General features: G+C 42.8%; 1 protein-coding gene across 2 annotated transcripts; it reads left to right on the top strand.

Annotated features, from left to right (window-relative positions):
• The first annotated feature begins 3,164 nt into the window (after positions 1-3,164).
• On the top strand, positions 3,165-16,781 carry nadk2 (NAD kinase 2, mitochondrial). 2 transcript variants are annotated; one of them, XM_076303058.1, is made up of 12 exons: positions 3,165-4,540; positions 4,884-4,972; positions 6,575-6,663; positions 9,785-9,866; positions 10,171-10,254; positions 10,570-10,706; positions 12,857-12,941; positions 13,304-13,399; positions 13,502-13,557; positions 13,636-13,689; positions 13,877-14,000; positions 15,713-16,781. In XM_076303058.1, exons 1-12 carry the CDS (start codon positions 4,304-4,306, stop codon positions 15,849-15,851), a joined length of 1,272 nt encoding a protein of 423 aa, XP_076159173.1. In that variant the 5' UTR covers positions 3,165-4,303; the 3' UTR covers positions 15,852-16,781. The 2 variants fall into 2 exon arrangements, with proteins under 2 accessions (XP_076159173.1, XP_076159172.1); XM_076303057.1 differs by having other exon boundaries at positions 13,256-13,399.
• Positions 16,782-16,794: the final 13 nt, after the last annotated feature.

Genomic DNA, 16,794 nt, shown 5'->3' with positions numbered 1-16,794 from the left:
AAAAATGTTTGAGTGTAAAGTGTCGTTAGGCCTACATTAAGTCTGAGTGTATGTCATCAACCTTTTCATCTCTGATATCGTTCAGATATGTGCAACAGTGCAAATCTGTTTAGCATGGTGAAAGAAAAAGTGTACTTTATTATCTCTGTCTAATGGCAAGCATATGGTGTGCAGAGATACATTATGATTGCCTATCCAGTGTTTTACAGAAACATGTGAACAATCAAGAGAGCCCTTGTGTCATTCGCTGTGTGGATGGGGACCAATAATAATATTTGCAGTGGTTAAGGGGGCTGGTGACTACTAAGGAGTGTTTTTCCTGCTGCCTTGTCCCTTGTTGATAGGGTTTCTCCTGGGATCGTGCGGGTCCTCTGAAAGTCCTGCTCTGTGTGTCCTGAAAAGCATCACCAGGTCATGGGCACCCTGGTCCTCTGCATCTGCATCTACATGCTCCTCTTCCTGCCTTTCATTGTCTCAACTCATCTGATCTGTCTGCGGAAGTTGAAAAATCAGACTTGCGTGTTTTACTTTTACATCTTCTCTGAGATCCTTGTGTCCCTGAACCCAATGCTGGACCCCGTCTTTTACGTCTTCATGCAGGGGGATGCTAAGGACATGCTTCTGCCATCAGAGACGCAACCCACCAAGGGGTGGCTGGGGTTATTTCCAATTACTGTCGGGCTTTTTCAGACATCAGCTATTGAACTAAATAGCAAAAGTGTTGTGTTGCTCCTCTTAAGATGTTATTGCGAAATAGCTGCACCAGTATAACCTAAGGTGTGCAGGCTTCTCTCTATCTTCTGTAAAATTATCATTTAAAAGATCCTTCCTATAAAATAGTTGCTATAGTGCTCTTTACTATATTTATATGAAATATCATAGTTACTATTACTTCTATTAATTGTATTAAAGTATTGTTTTTGGAATACATGGCCCAGATTTGTTCACTACAGCTTCATGAGAATCGCCCGTCCAAAGACTGCCATGGGCACATTCTCTGATCCCTGAATCGCCCGCCCAAAGCATCTTCCATGGGCACATTCTCTGATCCCTGAATCACCCGCCCAAAGACTGCCATGGGCACATTCTCTGATCCCTGAATCGCCCGCCCAAAGCATCTTCCATGGGCACATTCTCTGATCCCTGAATCACCCGCCCAAAGACTGCCATGGGCACATTCTCTGATCCCTGAACCTCTGACACACATTCTCAAAGCACAATTAGGGCTGTTCACTGTTAGCTCACCATAAACTTAAATGCCTGAAGCAAATTAATTCCAATGGCAGCTGCCAGCTACAGTAGCGACTGGCGAGGCCTACTGTTTTGCGTTGTTTTCCGGTTAAAGCTTGAATTTCCCCTTGGGGATCAATAAAGTATCTATCTATCTATCTATCTATTTATCTATCTATCTATCTATCTATGCTTTCCCGATAAAAGTGACTTCACTTACAGTTTTTCTCAGTCGCTTTGGTGCTTTTCTCACATCACTATTAACATTTGCACAGCAGTTGGTGCATTTCTCAAAACAATTAGTGCAAACTAGTGGATAACCTGCAAAAGCACGTCACTTGCTCAAAATGGATAGTCCATTTCTCAAAAGCAAGTATTTATGTCAATGAAACTACCAGTGTCATCAAAATGAGAAGTCTTGACACCATCGTTTATGAACTAGAAATGGCTTTGTCATGTTTTCATTACGACAGTTTATGCTCTGGTCAGAACTCGGTGAGCAGAAAATGCTCAAGACAGCACTATACAGTACTTGTACAGCCATTTGAAAACTAAAGTAAAGTTACAATTTGCTGTAGGGAGTAAGTGAGTACAAGACACTGAATATGTATGTTTCACAGTTTTACTGTATATGCTCTTTGCAATTCTACAACATTGTGACAGAATTTGATAACTATATAGTTCACCAATTTTGTATGCAATGACTCAAGCAATGAAATGAAGACTATAGTTTTATTGGGAACGACTATTCAGCATCCATAAGTATAGTTTATTTTGACTGACAAAGCTACATGTTCAAAAAGCATTTGCAATTTGTTCAGAGGAAGGATAAATTGCTACTATGATGTGCACAAATGACTAAATGTTGTGGAGGTTGAACTAATAGTTATGAGAATTTTCATTCTGATCTGAGAAAAGCACCAAAGCGACTGAGAAAAACTGTAATCTCTTCACCTAGACTAGGCGGTCCATTCATGCCACCCTGGAATATTAGGGACCGCCCCTGTGATTACGTTGTTTTTACTGCGATTACATTGTTTTTCCCACTGCGAGTGTTCATGCCCTTTGCCATCGGAACCTGGATGCCACAACAAAGGTTAAAACATACGCTCACTAATCTTACATAAACAACTGTATTTGCTTAAAAATATGGTGTAAGACACCTGTGAAAGAAGGGTAGCAGCTGTCAAGTGACAAAAATGGCAAATTCCCATTAAAACTGTTGGACATGAAAGGCATAACCTAGCGTTCATGGGCATCGGAAAAACCTTTTTCCCAGTGAAAACATCATCATTCCACATCATTCACGTCATGTAATGTGTGAGTCAGAGGTCGGAAAATAGGGCTAGATTTCTCAGAGTTGCCCAGTTAGGGGCTCGTCATCACTTTTGCCGTCACTTTGTAGTTCGTTTGTAGCCCATGTGGCCTTTCATGTCCAACAGTTTTAATGTGAACTTGGGAATTTGCCGCACATCTTCCTTTCACAAGCGTCTTACACTATATTTTAAGCAAAGTTGTTTATTTAGGATTAGTGAGCGTATGTTTAAACCTTTGTTGTGGCATCTGTGTTTGTCACACATTCCGACGGCAAAGCACATGAACACTTGCTGTGGGAAAAACAAAGTAGCCACGGGGGCGGTCCTTGTCATTCCCAAGTGCCATGAATGCACCATAACAACGTGACGACAAAAGTGACGACAAGCCCTCAACTGGGCAAAATCTAGCCCCAGTTGCCCACGTGAATGATAATGTTTTCACTGGGGAAAAGGTTTTTCCCAGTACAAGCCGCTGCAGGCGGCTACATTTATTAGTCGAATCCTTTCCATTTATTTTACTGTCGAATCCCCTTGTCAACCCCTTATTAACATCATTCATTGACCAATCATACCGCTGTGCGTCACTGCCCTGCGCACGAGTTGTACGTGACACAAAATTTCGCGACCTACAGAGCAAGCAAGTAGCGCAATCGCGCTGTGTTTACTATCGACTCCACTGGCCACTACATTTCTGAGGGCAACTGAAAGTTGAACCACTACTGGGGCAGCGCCTTATCTGTTGGGGTTTCAAAGTACCGTCGCCTTAGTGGTTTTACAGACCATTTTCAGCGTAGCAGCTAGCAATGCGTGAAATGAAAGGATGTCATTAGTGCATTCATGGTGTCCAAAGTTGGCTTGCTTCTGCGTTGAACAGTAACTAGTCAGCTAACTTACAAGGACTCGCTAGCTGGAAAAGTGGAGTGGACACCTGTGAAACCGTACTAGCTTGCTAGCTGTCAGGCTATCTGGCAAGTTTGTCTTTTTCGTCACTTTCTGTTGTTTTTAGAGACCTACTATTAAGGCGTAACATTACGTCTAACATTATATTAGTATTTCCTATCAGCTGTAGAACCTACCACGTTAATACAGAGGACATCTGAGGATAAAACGGTGTTATGTCAGTCTAACGCTAGCTGAGTTTGCATGGAATGTAACCAACATTAGCTAACATTAACGTTAGCGGTCAGCCACTGGCTATCTTAAACTTCTATTTGACAATTCGTTAACTAAAATGCTAGAAACGTTACATGGGCAGTTTGTTAATATCCCAATCGGTCAGACAGATTCTATCAATTAAGTCATGCTCCTGACTTTACATATGTAACGTTAAAGTAGTTTAAGTTAACACCATCTGATGTGTCGTGGGTCGATATAGGCAACCAAATTAACGTTACATTTGCAAATCTTCAGTAATATTAACATTAAGATACTTTGGTCAGTTAACATTAAGTTAGTAGATCCCAGTACGTCACCCTAGTTTGTATTATTAGCAAATCTCTGGTGCTAGAATATAGTCAGCGAGACCTTTCCATTGTTTTAGACAGATTGCGTCCACAGACAGCATGGTGTTGTTGTTGTAAGGCACGTGCTATGGAAAGCGCTTGGGAAGAACACCTCATTCATAATGTGAATTAAGTACAGGGTTGCACCTTCAGTGGCCGGTAAGGTCAGGATTGAGCCTGGGCTAGCCGTTTTGTCCGCTTAACAGACGCGATTTAAGTTCGGAAACCAGCGTTTTGGAGATTTCAGTCGGTAAAATGAGTTTCAGTTTCAGGAAAATAACAGGCTTTGGTCGTCCAGTTGTGACGTTGCTTGGTCGAGGGTCATGCTGTGGCAAAAAAGCGTGGCTAACTGGCATAAGGAAGGTTACAACGGCAGCTGATACTGGCTTTATGCCATCTAGAGTTGCGGTAGTCACAAAGACTACAAGATATGAATTTGAGCAGCAAAGATACCGATATGCCGGACTATCTGAGGAGGATCTGAAACAGCTGGTAAATGTGATAAACACACATTCCTAAAATATTTTAAGTTGCATCTTTACGGTAATTTGGTTTATTTTGTTTTTCAAAAACATACATTTGTATAGATCAATTTACAATGAATAGCCTGTAACTAAATTATGGATTTAAGCGTTTAAAGGTGTTCTACACCTTTGTTGTTCTCTTCCTGTGTGTATGGTCTTACTGTGTGTATTGTGTGGGCAATTGTTTACATTGCCAGGCCTCAAAACACATAAACAAACTGCTCATACATGATCTCTGAAATGTTTAACTCCAAGATCTTAGTGAATAATGATTATGTTGATGGTACTCCATGTTCAATTGGATTTGGTAGCTCGCACTAAAAGGATCCAGCTACAGTGGACTTTTGGAAAGACACAACATCCATACGAACAACGTCGGACACATTGTGGAAAATTTGCAGTAAGATCTTGTTTATCATTTAAATTGTAAGATTGTGTGTATCTGACCCTTAGAGTTAGCTTTGAGTCAGGCATTGGTTCAAATCTACAAAAAGTGGGATGCTTCTGACATGAAATATCATGAAAAAGTAATTTGTGTACTAACTAGTTTAAACTAGTAAAACTAGTATAACGAGTTTTTGGTGTTTCCAGCTAAAACTGCTATTCCCCAACAGATTATAACATCCAGCTTGACTCAACTTCACTGACCCCAACTACATCGGCACGAAACTTGGGCGTTGTAATTGATGACCGACTTAACTTCTCTGAGCATATAGCTTCTATTGCAAAATCATGTCGGTTTATGCTTTACAACATTAGGAAGATCAGACCTTACCTGACACAAGATTCCACACAACTTCTTGTTCAGACCATGGTCATCTCTAAGCTGGACTATTGTAATTCACTATTAGCTGGCTTACCCGCTTGTGTAACAAGATCATTACAGCTGATTCAGAATGCTGGAGCACGCCTGGTCTTCAATCAGCCAAAGAGGACACATGTAACTCCTCTCCTAGTTACTCTCCATTGGCTCCCTATAGTAGCCAGAATTAAATTTAAATCTCTCACTTTGGCCTATAGGACACTAACTAGATCTGCTCCTAGTTATTTTAATTCAATAATCAAGCCTTACATCCCCAACCGCCCACTGCGGTCTTCTGGTGAGCGTATGTTGTGTCGACCAGTCATGAAAACTGGGTCTAATTCCAGACTCTTTTCTTCAGTGGTTCCATGTTGGTGGAATGAACTGCCCAGTGCTCTCCGTTCCTGTGGTAGTTTTGGGTCGTTTAAGAGGGGTCTAAAGACATTCCTATTCAACATATACTTAGTTGTTTAAGCGCTTATGTGTTATGGTTTGTATAATGTTGTTTTATTTTAATTGGGCTGTTAATTAATTTGACATTATTGTTTATTATTAATGTAGTCTTAGCATGTCATTGTTTTTATATTATTGATTGAATGGACATTATTGTTTTATTATTGCCTTTCCCCTTTTTTCCATTGCTTTTTTATTAGGCTATTGATTGAATTGATATTATTGTGTACTATAACTATTCTCCTTACTATATTTGACCTACATTCTAATTTGTTCCCTGTTCAATTTTAATATTATTATGTTGTTTTGTATTTATGTGTCGCTTTGGCCAAAGGCGTCTGCTAAATCCATAACCATAACTAATAACCCAACCGCTATCATATTCATATGAAAGTGTAAAGTCAGTTGTGTAATAACTAATAACCCAACCGCTATCATATTCAAATGAAAGTGTAAAGTCAGTTGTGTAATAACTAATAACCCAACCGCTATCATATTCATATGAACTTGTAAAGTCAGTTGTGTAATAACTAATAACCCAACCGCTATTATATTCATGTGAAAGTGTAAAGTCAGTTGTGTAATAACTAATAACCCAACCGCTATCATATTCATATGAAAGTGTAAAGTCAGTTGTGTAATAACTAATAACCCAACCGCTATCATATTCATATGAACTTGTAAAGTCAGTTGTGTAATAACTAATAACCCAACTGCATTACTGTCTGTCCACTGTGGGTGCTGCAGAAAAGAGGGGATCGAGGTGCGCGTGGCCAAGCGGGGAGAGTATGATGAAACCATTGTCCAGTGGGCTGATGCCATCATATCGGCTGGAGGTTTGTGGAGAATAACATTTATCTGCTTTTACTATTACGATACATTGGAACATGTGCATGCAAATCTTTAGCAAATCACTTGACACATATTTGTATTCACTTACGTTTTTTTTTCAATCGCTAACAAGCGCTTACCCATACTTCAGATACTTTTTCTAAACTCTTAACACAGACTCACACCTAGAAAACACAATTGGCCAAATGGATAATTTTCTTCTCAAACAAATTTTGTTAAATATATTACTAACACATATTTCTCTGCACACACTAACTTTATCAAAACACTGGAAATCTGACTCAAAATGAAATTATTCTGTCAAAGAATGACACTTGTTTTCACTTCACAAGGTACATGCATTCAATCAAAGTACACCAGGTTTCAAAATACTGGCTATTGTTGACATTACAAAAACTGCATAGACTTTTACGTTTCAGTTTTACAGGTATTTGCATGCATTTTTTACACTAAATGTCTTGGTTGGAAACTGTATGTCCACATGTTATGTTCACATTCAAAAGCATTCCAGTAAAAAGCAAATCAGTTTATTTTTTCCTTTACTGTTTACTACAGGAGGTACAGTAGAAATACTGTTTACAGTATGATAGAACAGAAAAAGTTTTACAGTATTGCTTACAGTGAACAACAAAATATCCATGAAACACACAAGAGCATTCTGAACAAAAAAACAACAGTAAAATGCCCAGATAAAAAGGGGGGGGGGGGGGGGGGGGCTAAAAAAAGCACAAAATTACTGCATCTAATCTCTGCGATCTTCAGGGTTAGGCCACATGTTTTCATCAACATCGCATTGATTACATGGTCAATGATAGTGGCACGAATTTCATCACTGACAACAATTCTTGCAACCTTTGGAATGCCACCACCACGCATTCTTACACCTCTACCTTGCCCTCTCTTTGGGCCTGCTCTTTTCCCTGGCCCTGCTCCTCTCACTGCTCCTGCATCTCTCACTGCATCTCTCACTGGGCCTGCTCTTCTCCCTGGCCCTGCTCCTCTCACTGCTCTTGCATCTCTCACTGCATCTCTCACTGGGCCTGCTCTTTTCCCTGGCCCTGCTCCTCTCACTGCTCTTGCATCTCTCACTGCATCTCTCACTGGGCCTGCTCTTTTCCCTGGCCCTGCTCCTCTCACTGCTCTTGCATCTCTCACTGCATCTCTCACTGGGCCTGCTCTTTTCCCTGGCCCTGCTCCTCTCACTGCTCTTGCATCTCTCACTGCATCTCTCACTGGGCCTGCTCTTTTCCCTGGCCCTGCTCCTCTCACTGCTCTTGCATCTCTCACTGCATCTCTCACTGGGCCTGCTCTTCTCCCTGGCCCTGCTCCTCTCACTGCTCTTGCATCTCTCACTGCATCTCTCACTGGGCCTGCTCTTTTCCCTGGCCCTGCTCCTCTCACTGCTCTTGCATCTCTCACTGCATCTCTCACTGGGCCTGCTCTTTTCCCTGGCCCTGCTCCTCTCACTGCTCTTGCATCTCTCACTGCATCTCTCACTGGGCCTGCTCTTTTCCCTGGCCCTGCTCCTCTCACTGCTCTTGCATCTCTCACTGCATCTCTCACTGGGCCTGCTCTTTTCCCTGGCCCTGCTCCTCTCACTGCTCTTGCATCTCTCACTGCATCTCTCACTGGGCCTGCTCTTCTCCCTGGCCCTGCTCCTCTCACTGCTCTTGCATCTCTCACTGCATCTCTCACTGGGCCTGCTCTTTTCCCTGGCCCTGCTCCTCTCACTGCTCTTGCATCTCTCACTGCATCTCTCACTGGGCCTGCTCTTTTCCCTGGCCCTGCTCCTCTCACTGCTCTTGCATCTCTCACTGCATCTCTCACTGGGCCTGCTCTTTTCCCTGGCCCTGCTCCTCTCACTGCTCTTGCATCTCTCACTGCATCTCTCACTGGGCCTGCTCTTTTCCCTGGCCCTGCTCCTCTCACTGCTCTTGCATCTCTCACTGCATCTCTCACTGGGCCTGCTCTTCTCCCTGGCCCTGCTCCTCTCACTGCTCTTGCATCTCTCACTGCATCTCTCACTGGGCCTGCTCTTTTCCCTGGCCCTGCTCCTCTCACTGCTCTTGCATCTCTCACTGCATCTCTCACTGGGCCTGCTCTTTTCCCTGGCCCTGCTCCTCTCACTGCTCTTGCATCTCTCACTGCATCTCTCACTGGGCCTGCTCTTTTCCCTGGCCCTGCTCCTCTCACTGCTCTTGCATCTCTCACTGCATCTCTCACTGGGCCTGCTCTTTTCCCTGGCCCTGCTCCTCTCACTGCTCTTGCATCTCTCACTGCATCTCTCACTGGGCCTGCTCTTCTCCCTGGCCCTGCTCCTCTCACTGCTCTTGCATCTCTCACTGCATCTCTCACTGGGCCTGCTCTTCTCCCTGGCCCTGCTCCTCTCACTGCTCTTGCATCTCTCACTGCATCTCTCACTGGGCCTGCTCTTCTCCCTGGGCCCCTTGCTCTTACTCACTGCTCCTGCATCTCTCACTGGGCCTGCTCTTCTCCCTGGGCCCCTTGCTCTTACTCTTCCTCATCCAGACATTACAGTGTTTGTCTTTTTCTTTTTCTGTTTCCAAAAACATCACTCCTCAAAGTCCTCCTTTTACTGTATACGTGTCAATGTAATAGAAAAAAATAACCCCTGCCACTGAGTCTAAGCCAGACTGGAATCAGCTGTGGTTGGCCCAATTTACCCAACATAAATCAATTGTGTGTCAATTATTCAATTGTTTGTTTATTATCAGCTGAGATATATTGTTTTTGAACTGATATCATTGCAGAAGCAGAGGTTTTTATACTGTATCTAAGGTTTTGCTATTGTGGGATGTTGTGTGTTAACATTCATAAATACTGCAAAAACAATCCATACTTTTGTTGGGAGGTATAGCTTGTCTGTTAAGAAAATGTAAGCATTGTGGAAATGTGTTCACTGACTGCATATCGTGTGAAAACGACATGAAATGTGTGAATGGTATGGCCACAAAAGACAGATGCTGTGCTAACTGTATTTAGAGTTTTGAAAATGTGACAACTGGTTGGACAAACGCTTGTTAGCGACTGAAAAAAACTGTAAGAAGAAATCATCGGTCTGTTCTGTTATGTGTCTTGCTCCAGGTGATGGAACAATGCTATTGGTAGCCAGTAAGGTTTGTGACAAAAGCAAACCTGTTCTCGGTGTGAACACAGATCCAGAAAGGTGAGGAATGTGTGGTTTTCTTCCCTCAAGGAGTAAAACAAGTATGTTCAGAAAGTGGTAGAAAGTTGCAGAAGTGGCATTTTTAGCTGGTTCGAGGCTAGTTTGGATTTAAACTAGCATATGATGTTTTCTCATGCCATGGATTTGACATTTATAGGCCTACTCTGTTTATCTTTGGTTGTGTGTGTGTGTGTGTGTGTGTGTGTGTGTGTGTGTGTGTGTGTGTGTGTGTGTGTGTGTGTGTGTGTGTGTGTGTGTGTGTGTGTGTGTGTGTGTGTGTGTGTGTGTGCGCGCATACATACAGGTCAGAGGGCCACCTGTGCTTGCCAGTGCGTTACACTCATGCATTCTCTGAGGCATTGCAGAAACTGCGAAGAGGTGACTTCAGGTATGTGTCACCTCTACCAGCAGTCCTGCTACTGAACATGTGAACTGCTTCAGACTCATTTCAGACACTTGAGACACACTAGAATTGCTGTTCTGGGATCAGATTCCCCTCTCCTCAGTTGATACCTGTCTTCATGTGACATATGCAGTCTATAGATCTCTGCCCTAGTGCAGTGGTGCATCGTATAATACTAAAATAGTGCCTAGTGGAGTTGTTGCTTCCTGGAACTGCAGTGCTTATTAATAAACGCTGGGTGATTCTGAGCCCTTCCCCCACTGCCTAACTTATGGCTGCCATGTCCCCGGTGTCCACCAGGTGGCAGTGGCGCCAGCGGATACGTTTGCATCTGGAGGGCAGCGGCATCAACCCCACGCCAGTGGACCTGCACGAGGAGCAGCTTAGCCTGGAGCAACACAGCCAAGCTCACCGCAACACCACCCAGACAGACAGCCGTATGTCACCATGGACACACAGACACACACACTGCATCACTACCCAAATAGACAGCCGTATGTCACCAAAGATACACACACACAGGCACACACACCACATCACTACCCAAATAGAAAGCTGTATGTCACCAAGGACACACAGAAACACACTGGTGCACATACACTGCTTGCTTGGACACACCTGTGTGTGTATGTGTGTGTTTGTGTGTCTATGGTAGGGCTACACAATTATCACACTCTAATCGCAAATGCTACAAATAATCGTGCACAGTTAATTTTTTCACATTTCTGACTTTTATATTCATTTCATCCTCCTTGACTATGCCACTTCTGGTGGGTGGGTGTGCGTAGTGTGTGAGGGGCACCGGAATTGTGATTGGTGAGCTTTGTAGTCAGTCAAGGGTGCTGTGCTTCTTGTGCACCAGGTGTGCTCACCAATCAGGGGTGGCACAAATTAAAAGAGATTTGGAATATTAAACTGAATCAATTCATTGACATTCAAAAATCATATCACAAATTGCATTCGCAATATCTGTCAGAAAAATCGCAATTAGATATTTTTCCCAAATCCTGCAGCCATAGTCTATGGGACACACTCATAAGCCAGAGTGATCCCAGTAGGTTCCTTAAATGTGTAATTGAGTGCGGTCTGAAATATATTGCATATCTTTTGTTTGGATAATAAATGTGGGTGTCTAGGGTAAAACAAGTTGAACTTCTTATATGTTCTAAAATAACTCTTCATAGTTCTTGTCACTCAGTTATTCACTTGATGACTTGTTGCTGCTTTTTCCTCATCCAGACTCACACACATCCGTGCCTGATGCTTGAGAGCACACACACACACTTAAAAAGACAGAGGTGTTTTATATCAAGATACAGTAATTAGATGCTGTTAAATAACATTTAAAGCAGCACTATAGAAGATTTGCTTTTGGTGTCCCCCTACAGTTGAGAAGCGCATAATAAACAAACTAAACAAGCGTCTTTTGCTACAAAGTATAAACATAACTCTGATGCTATATAGAGGGAATGCATCTTTTTGAGTAAGATGCTGCTCCCCAGAAAGGAAAATAAGCAAACATAAAACTGCACAACTGTATGTGTGTGTGTGTGTGTGTGTGTGTGTGTGTGTGTGTGTGTGTGTGTGTGTGTGTGTGTGTGTGTGTGTGTGTGTGTGTGTGTGTGTGTGTGTGTGTGTGTGTGTGTGTGTGTGTGTGTTTAGTATTTGCTTACCTGTTTGAGGAGGAACAGCATGTTATTACCATCTTGACACTATACTCCTCTGTCTTTTTCAACAAGGTTTCTTTTCTGGAAAATAATAGTACATCCAAAATATGTGAAAAAATATTTTAGTTAATATTTAATATAATATTTGGAATTTAAAGACATTATACTTTCATAGACCTCTCACTTTCACTGAAGTTTCCATTACCCAGACCCAAACAGACATTACTAACTGCTACTCGACTAACTGATGCATGAAACACAAACACCCATACCCATCCTCCTTTTTCTACGTATATACCTTCTTTTTTTGTGGGACAGAAATGGTTACATCCTCTCCTTATAAACCTTTATTTATTATTTTACTTTATTTATTGTTTTGTTGTGATAAGTTCCACATGTGCGTCTGTATGTCCTGTGAGCACTGTGTCTTGCAGTAGTAGGCTCCCAGTGTGTATGTGTGCGTGTCTGAGACAGGTATTAACATGTGTATGTGTATGTGTGCGTGTCTGAGACAGGTATTAACATGTGTATGTGTGCGTGCCTGAGACAGGTGTTAACATGTGTATGTGCCTGAGACAGGTGTTAACATGTGTATGTGCCTGAGACAGGTATTAACATGTGTATGTGTGCGTGTCTGAGACAGGTATTAACATGTGTATGTGTGCGTGCCTGAGACAGGTGTTAACATGTGTATGTGTGCGTGTCTGAGACAGGTATTAACATGTGTATGTGTGCGTTTCGTGTCTAAAACTGATATTAACATTTTATTTTAGTTTATGTGTATGTGTGCATATCTGAAACGGGTATTAACAAGTGTATGTGTGCGTGTCTGAGACAGGTATTAACAAGTGTATGTGTATGTGTGCATGTCTGAGACAGGTATTAACAAGTGTATGTGTATGTGTGCATGTCTGAGACAGGTATTCACGACGGCAGTTCGGGTCCCCGTCTACTTCCGGTCCGTGGCCTGAATGAGGTCTTCATTGGGGAGTCTCTGTCCAGCAGGTACACCTACTAATCCCCCTTCGCCCAAAAGCGCCTCCATCACTGGAAAACGCCACATGATCACACCAGTCTGCCTCCCATGTCTGTACAGTGATGTCATACCCAGAATCCATGTGTTGACATCACTTGTGTGATGCCCCGTGTTTTGAGTGATATCTCACTTAGTCCTGTGCGAGTCGTGAGTCTAAGCATGTTTGTCTCTTATTAACCCCCCCTCGGTGAACCCCACTGCCACCGCCACCACCTCCCCCCCCCCCTGCATCGCCTCTGCCCACTGGGTCGGGCCCTCACCTGTGGATCTGCGACTGACACAGGGGGGAGTGTTTACCCTTCAAACCCCATCTCACCCTCTCGCTCCATAGGGCCTCCTACTACGAGATCTCCATCGACAACGGGCCATGGGAGAAACAGAAGAGCTCAGGGCTCAGTATCTGCACTGGAACTGGATCCAAAGCCTGGTATTGGGAACGCGAGCTGCAGAACCTAACGATATTCAATATTATTCCGTATATTTGTTGAGGTCGAACAGCGCCATTAAGTGCTTTCAACTTTGTTGGCAGGTCTTATAACATCAACAAATTGGCAGAGCAAGCTGTGGAGGATGTCCTCAAAATAGGTAGGTCCACAACAAAGTGTGTTGAAGTTTACTTTGCCAAACAAAACTATTTTTTTTATGACCGATGTCTTCTTATAGGTAAAGCTAAAACTGGCCTGGACATTCCCTTGTATGACAATTTCATTAGAGATGGTGAGTTGAACCATTTTGTCAACATTCTACACATAAGTTGTAATTGTTAATTTATTCCAGACTTATTTGAGAATATCTGCGTACTTGGGTTGCCTTTATAGCTGATAATAGAGAATGACATTGGATTCAAAGACATAGTGTGTATTACACTATTAATCAAGTGCTGTGTTTTATGGGTGGTTGTTAGTCACGGAGGAATATAACAAGCAGCTGGTCTTCAATCCGGAGGACAGCAAGTTGTTCTTCAGCATCAGGGAACCCATCGTCAACAGAGTTTTCTCCAACAGCCGTCAGAGAGGCTTCGCCAGCAGGTGATCTTACACAAGCGCTGGCTGCTGGCCATTAATGAACATGGTTTAACCCATTTAAAAGCTCTGGTTTTGGCATTAATGAACATGGTTTAACTCATTTAAGGGCTCTGGTTTAGTCTTGTTAGTGGGTAGACTGTATTTCATCTGTATGTGCTTGTGGTTGAAGGATGAATTGGCATGCGTGTGGGTGAAAGATAAATGCTAAGCGTGTGGCTGAAAGATGAATGGCTGGATAAAGTGAAATAGGTTGTAGTGGTGGCCTTAACCAAATAACGTTAGTCATAATAAGGATTTCATCAGGTTTCAAAATCTATTGTCTAACAGGAAAGTGTGGTGTTGCTCTTGTTAAAGTGGAACTAACTGCAGTTATTTAAGCTTAATTTACCTTAACTCAACAGCTTTGGAGTCTTTGGAATGGTTATACTGTATGACATTTTCCGGGTTGAATGGTGGCCGTCTCGCTTCCTCCTAGTGTCTGTGAGCAGAAAAACCAGCCTTTCCACTTTGGTCCGGCCTCAGAGTCAGAAAGTCTCGCTTTACGCCACTAGACACATACTGTACATGCCAGGCACCAGCTAGAACAAGGTAGCGATGGAGTTTCACATACAATCGTCATGGCAGAGCTGGCGATAAAAAGTGAGTAAACCGTTGTCAGAGGAATAGGGAAAGAGGAAACGGCAGACTGATCGAGTGAGGAGTGTCGTAAAATATATACTCTGAAGCTGTAGGGGGAGCTCTGTAGAGAAAACTGCGAGCAGAAAGTGAGAAAACAACAAAGAAACAGCCAAAACTGCATGATGCCATTTGTCTTTTTGTCTATCCTTCCTTCCTCTTTTCCTAATCCCGCCTTCTAATTAATTTTGTGAAAGAAACGAGGAAGGAACGTTAGGAGGATGGAGGAATGAAGGAGAGACAGATGTGAGAAATGAGATGTAGCGCATCATCACTTAGGCTAGAATAAACAGATATGCAAATTGCAGAGAATATGAACTTACACCAAAGCCTAAAAATGTCATATGAACATGGACTTATTGACCCTGATTTCTCGAGACATGAATGAATACTTATTATACAATGTGTGAATAAAACAGGCATGAACTTTAAAAAAAAAAAAGCATATGGCCTTTTCTTGGTATAGCTTCTAATTTATTGTCGCAAATGAATCCCTACGAACTTGTTTGAAACCGAAAGTTGACAGACGTTGACAAACTTTTTACCTTGCCAGCTTGGACCAATGATCGCACAATTCCGACTGAACATACTTCTGTGTAGGATGGTCTTGTGTTTCCTTGCGTATCGGATCTTCCACCTCCCTCCTCTGGTTGCAAGTAGATACATGAGTCATGTCTCCTCGATGACTTCGAGCTTTGAGCGATTTCCGGGGCACGACATGAGCCCATGGTCCCTTTAAATAGGGCTTTAAAATGATTCCATTTGGGCACTGTCTTTTTGCTACCATGCAGTCATAAAACTAGTTTCAATATTTTTTTTCACAACAAATTGGCATTAACCTTGCATAAACAGGAAGCCTTTTATGTTATGTGTATTTGTATAGCGCAATAAAATGCATTTTATGCTACAAGTGTTTGTATAAGTCAATAAGTGTGTGTGTGTCCTGACATCACTTTTAACAGCATGCATGAAATCTTCCTGCTGTTTCCCTCAGGGTGTGTGTGTGTGTCCTGACATCACTTCCTGCTGTTTCCCCTCAGGGTGTGTGTGCGTTCGCGATGCTGGGACGCCTGCATGGTGGTAGACGGAGGGACGTCATTCGAATTCAACGACGGTGCCATAGCAACCATCAGCATGAATGAGGCAGACCAGCTGCGGACAGTCGTCCTCGCCGACTGAGCTTGTACGGAGTCGTCCTCGCCAATTGAGCTTTTGCGGAGTGCCTGAACACCAGAAATGTGATTAACAGCTGTTCCCCCAGGGGGTGATAAGAGTATCTATGGCCAGGAAAATGGGCCCGTTCTCACATGCTGTTGATAGGGAGTCTGGCAATAGTTGAGGTCTCCCCCACCACCTGTTTTTATATAATAGCGATTGGATGATCGGTTTTGACTCCTTTTGTGTGCTGGGACATGAGGATTTTATTTTACTTTTTATCGTGTTGAGGTGTATTGCCATTGTCCTTGGGACTTTAAGGACTGTTACAAGCAGGGTATCCAGGTGTTGGTCCCAGAGTTTTTGCCTTCCGCCCAGTGTTAATATGCTATCGTAGTCTGAACACAATTCAACATGCTTCTTGATTTCCTTTTGTTGGCGCTTTCCCAGCGAAGTGCTTCAGTTTCTCAGGCACCCTCTCCAAAGTGGTCGTCACATGTGTTCACCTTTGGGTGCCAAAAGGCCATATAATGCTGTTAAAAACATGTTGTAATACTGAAACCAGTTCAATTTGCTTGAAGACGATTGCCAAATGTTACTTGTGTAGAAACTGCAGTTTGAAATATGAATTGTATTGCTTTGGCTAGACATAGATGTATTGAATGATTTTTCTCTTTCACGTGTGCCAACGGTGTACAAATGCAGTTTTCCTGGGTTAGTTGTGACAGCGTGGAATCAAACCCTGATTTGTTGCCCAGAGCTTCATCACCAAAACGTGCTAATGAATTTTAAAAACAATGCACACACATACACATTGTCAACGCCTTCAGCCCTTTCCTCTTCCCTGATGCCTGGGTCCTATTTCGGACGGTCATGTATATTCTATACATGATGCAAAACAAACACTTTGTATACAGAGATTATGTTGTATATTAAAAGGGATTAAGTATATTATTTGCGTGTTCAG

Source organism: Alosa pseudoharengus, unplaced genomic scaffold (genome assembly GCF_046254945.1).
Source record: "Alosa pseudoharengus isolate Yale_2024_CS ecotype anadromous, Long Island Sound unplaced genomic scaffold, YU_APseudo_1.1 YU_APseudo_1.1_scf_24, whole genome shotgun sequence".
NCBI classification, from domain to species: Eukaryota; Metazoa; Chordata; class Actinopteri; order Clupeiformes; family Clupeidae; genus Alosa; species Alosa pseudoharengus.
The sequence above is the reverse complement of the archived record's forward strand: the minus strand, read 5'-3'. Positions and strand labels throughout refer to the sequence as shown.

Excerpts from the sequence above, each read along its gene's own strand:
- nadk2 (XM_076303057.1), top strand. The coding sequence starts at position 4,304 with ATGAGTTTCAGTTTCAGGAAAATAACAGGCTTTGGTCGTCCAGTTGTG. Across the intron at positions 9,867-10,170 it reads GTGAACACAGATCCAGAAAG|GTCAGAGGGCCACCTGTGCT; the intron begins GTGAGGAATGTG and ends GCATACATACAG. Across the intron at positions 10,255-10,569 it reads CTGCGAAGAGGTGACTTCAG|GTGGCAGTGGCGCCAGCGGA; the intron begins GTATGTGTCACC and ends GGTGTCCACCAG.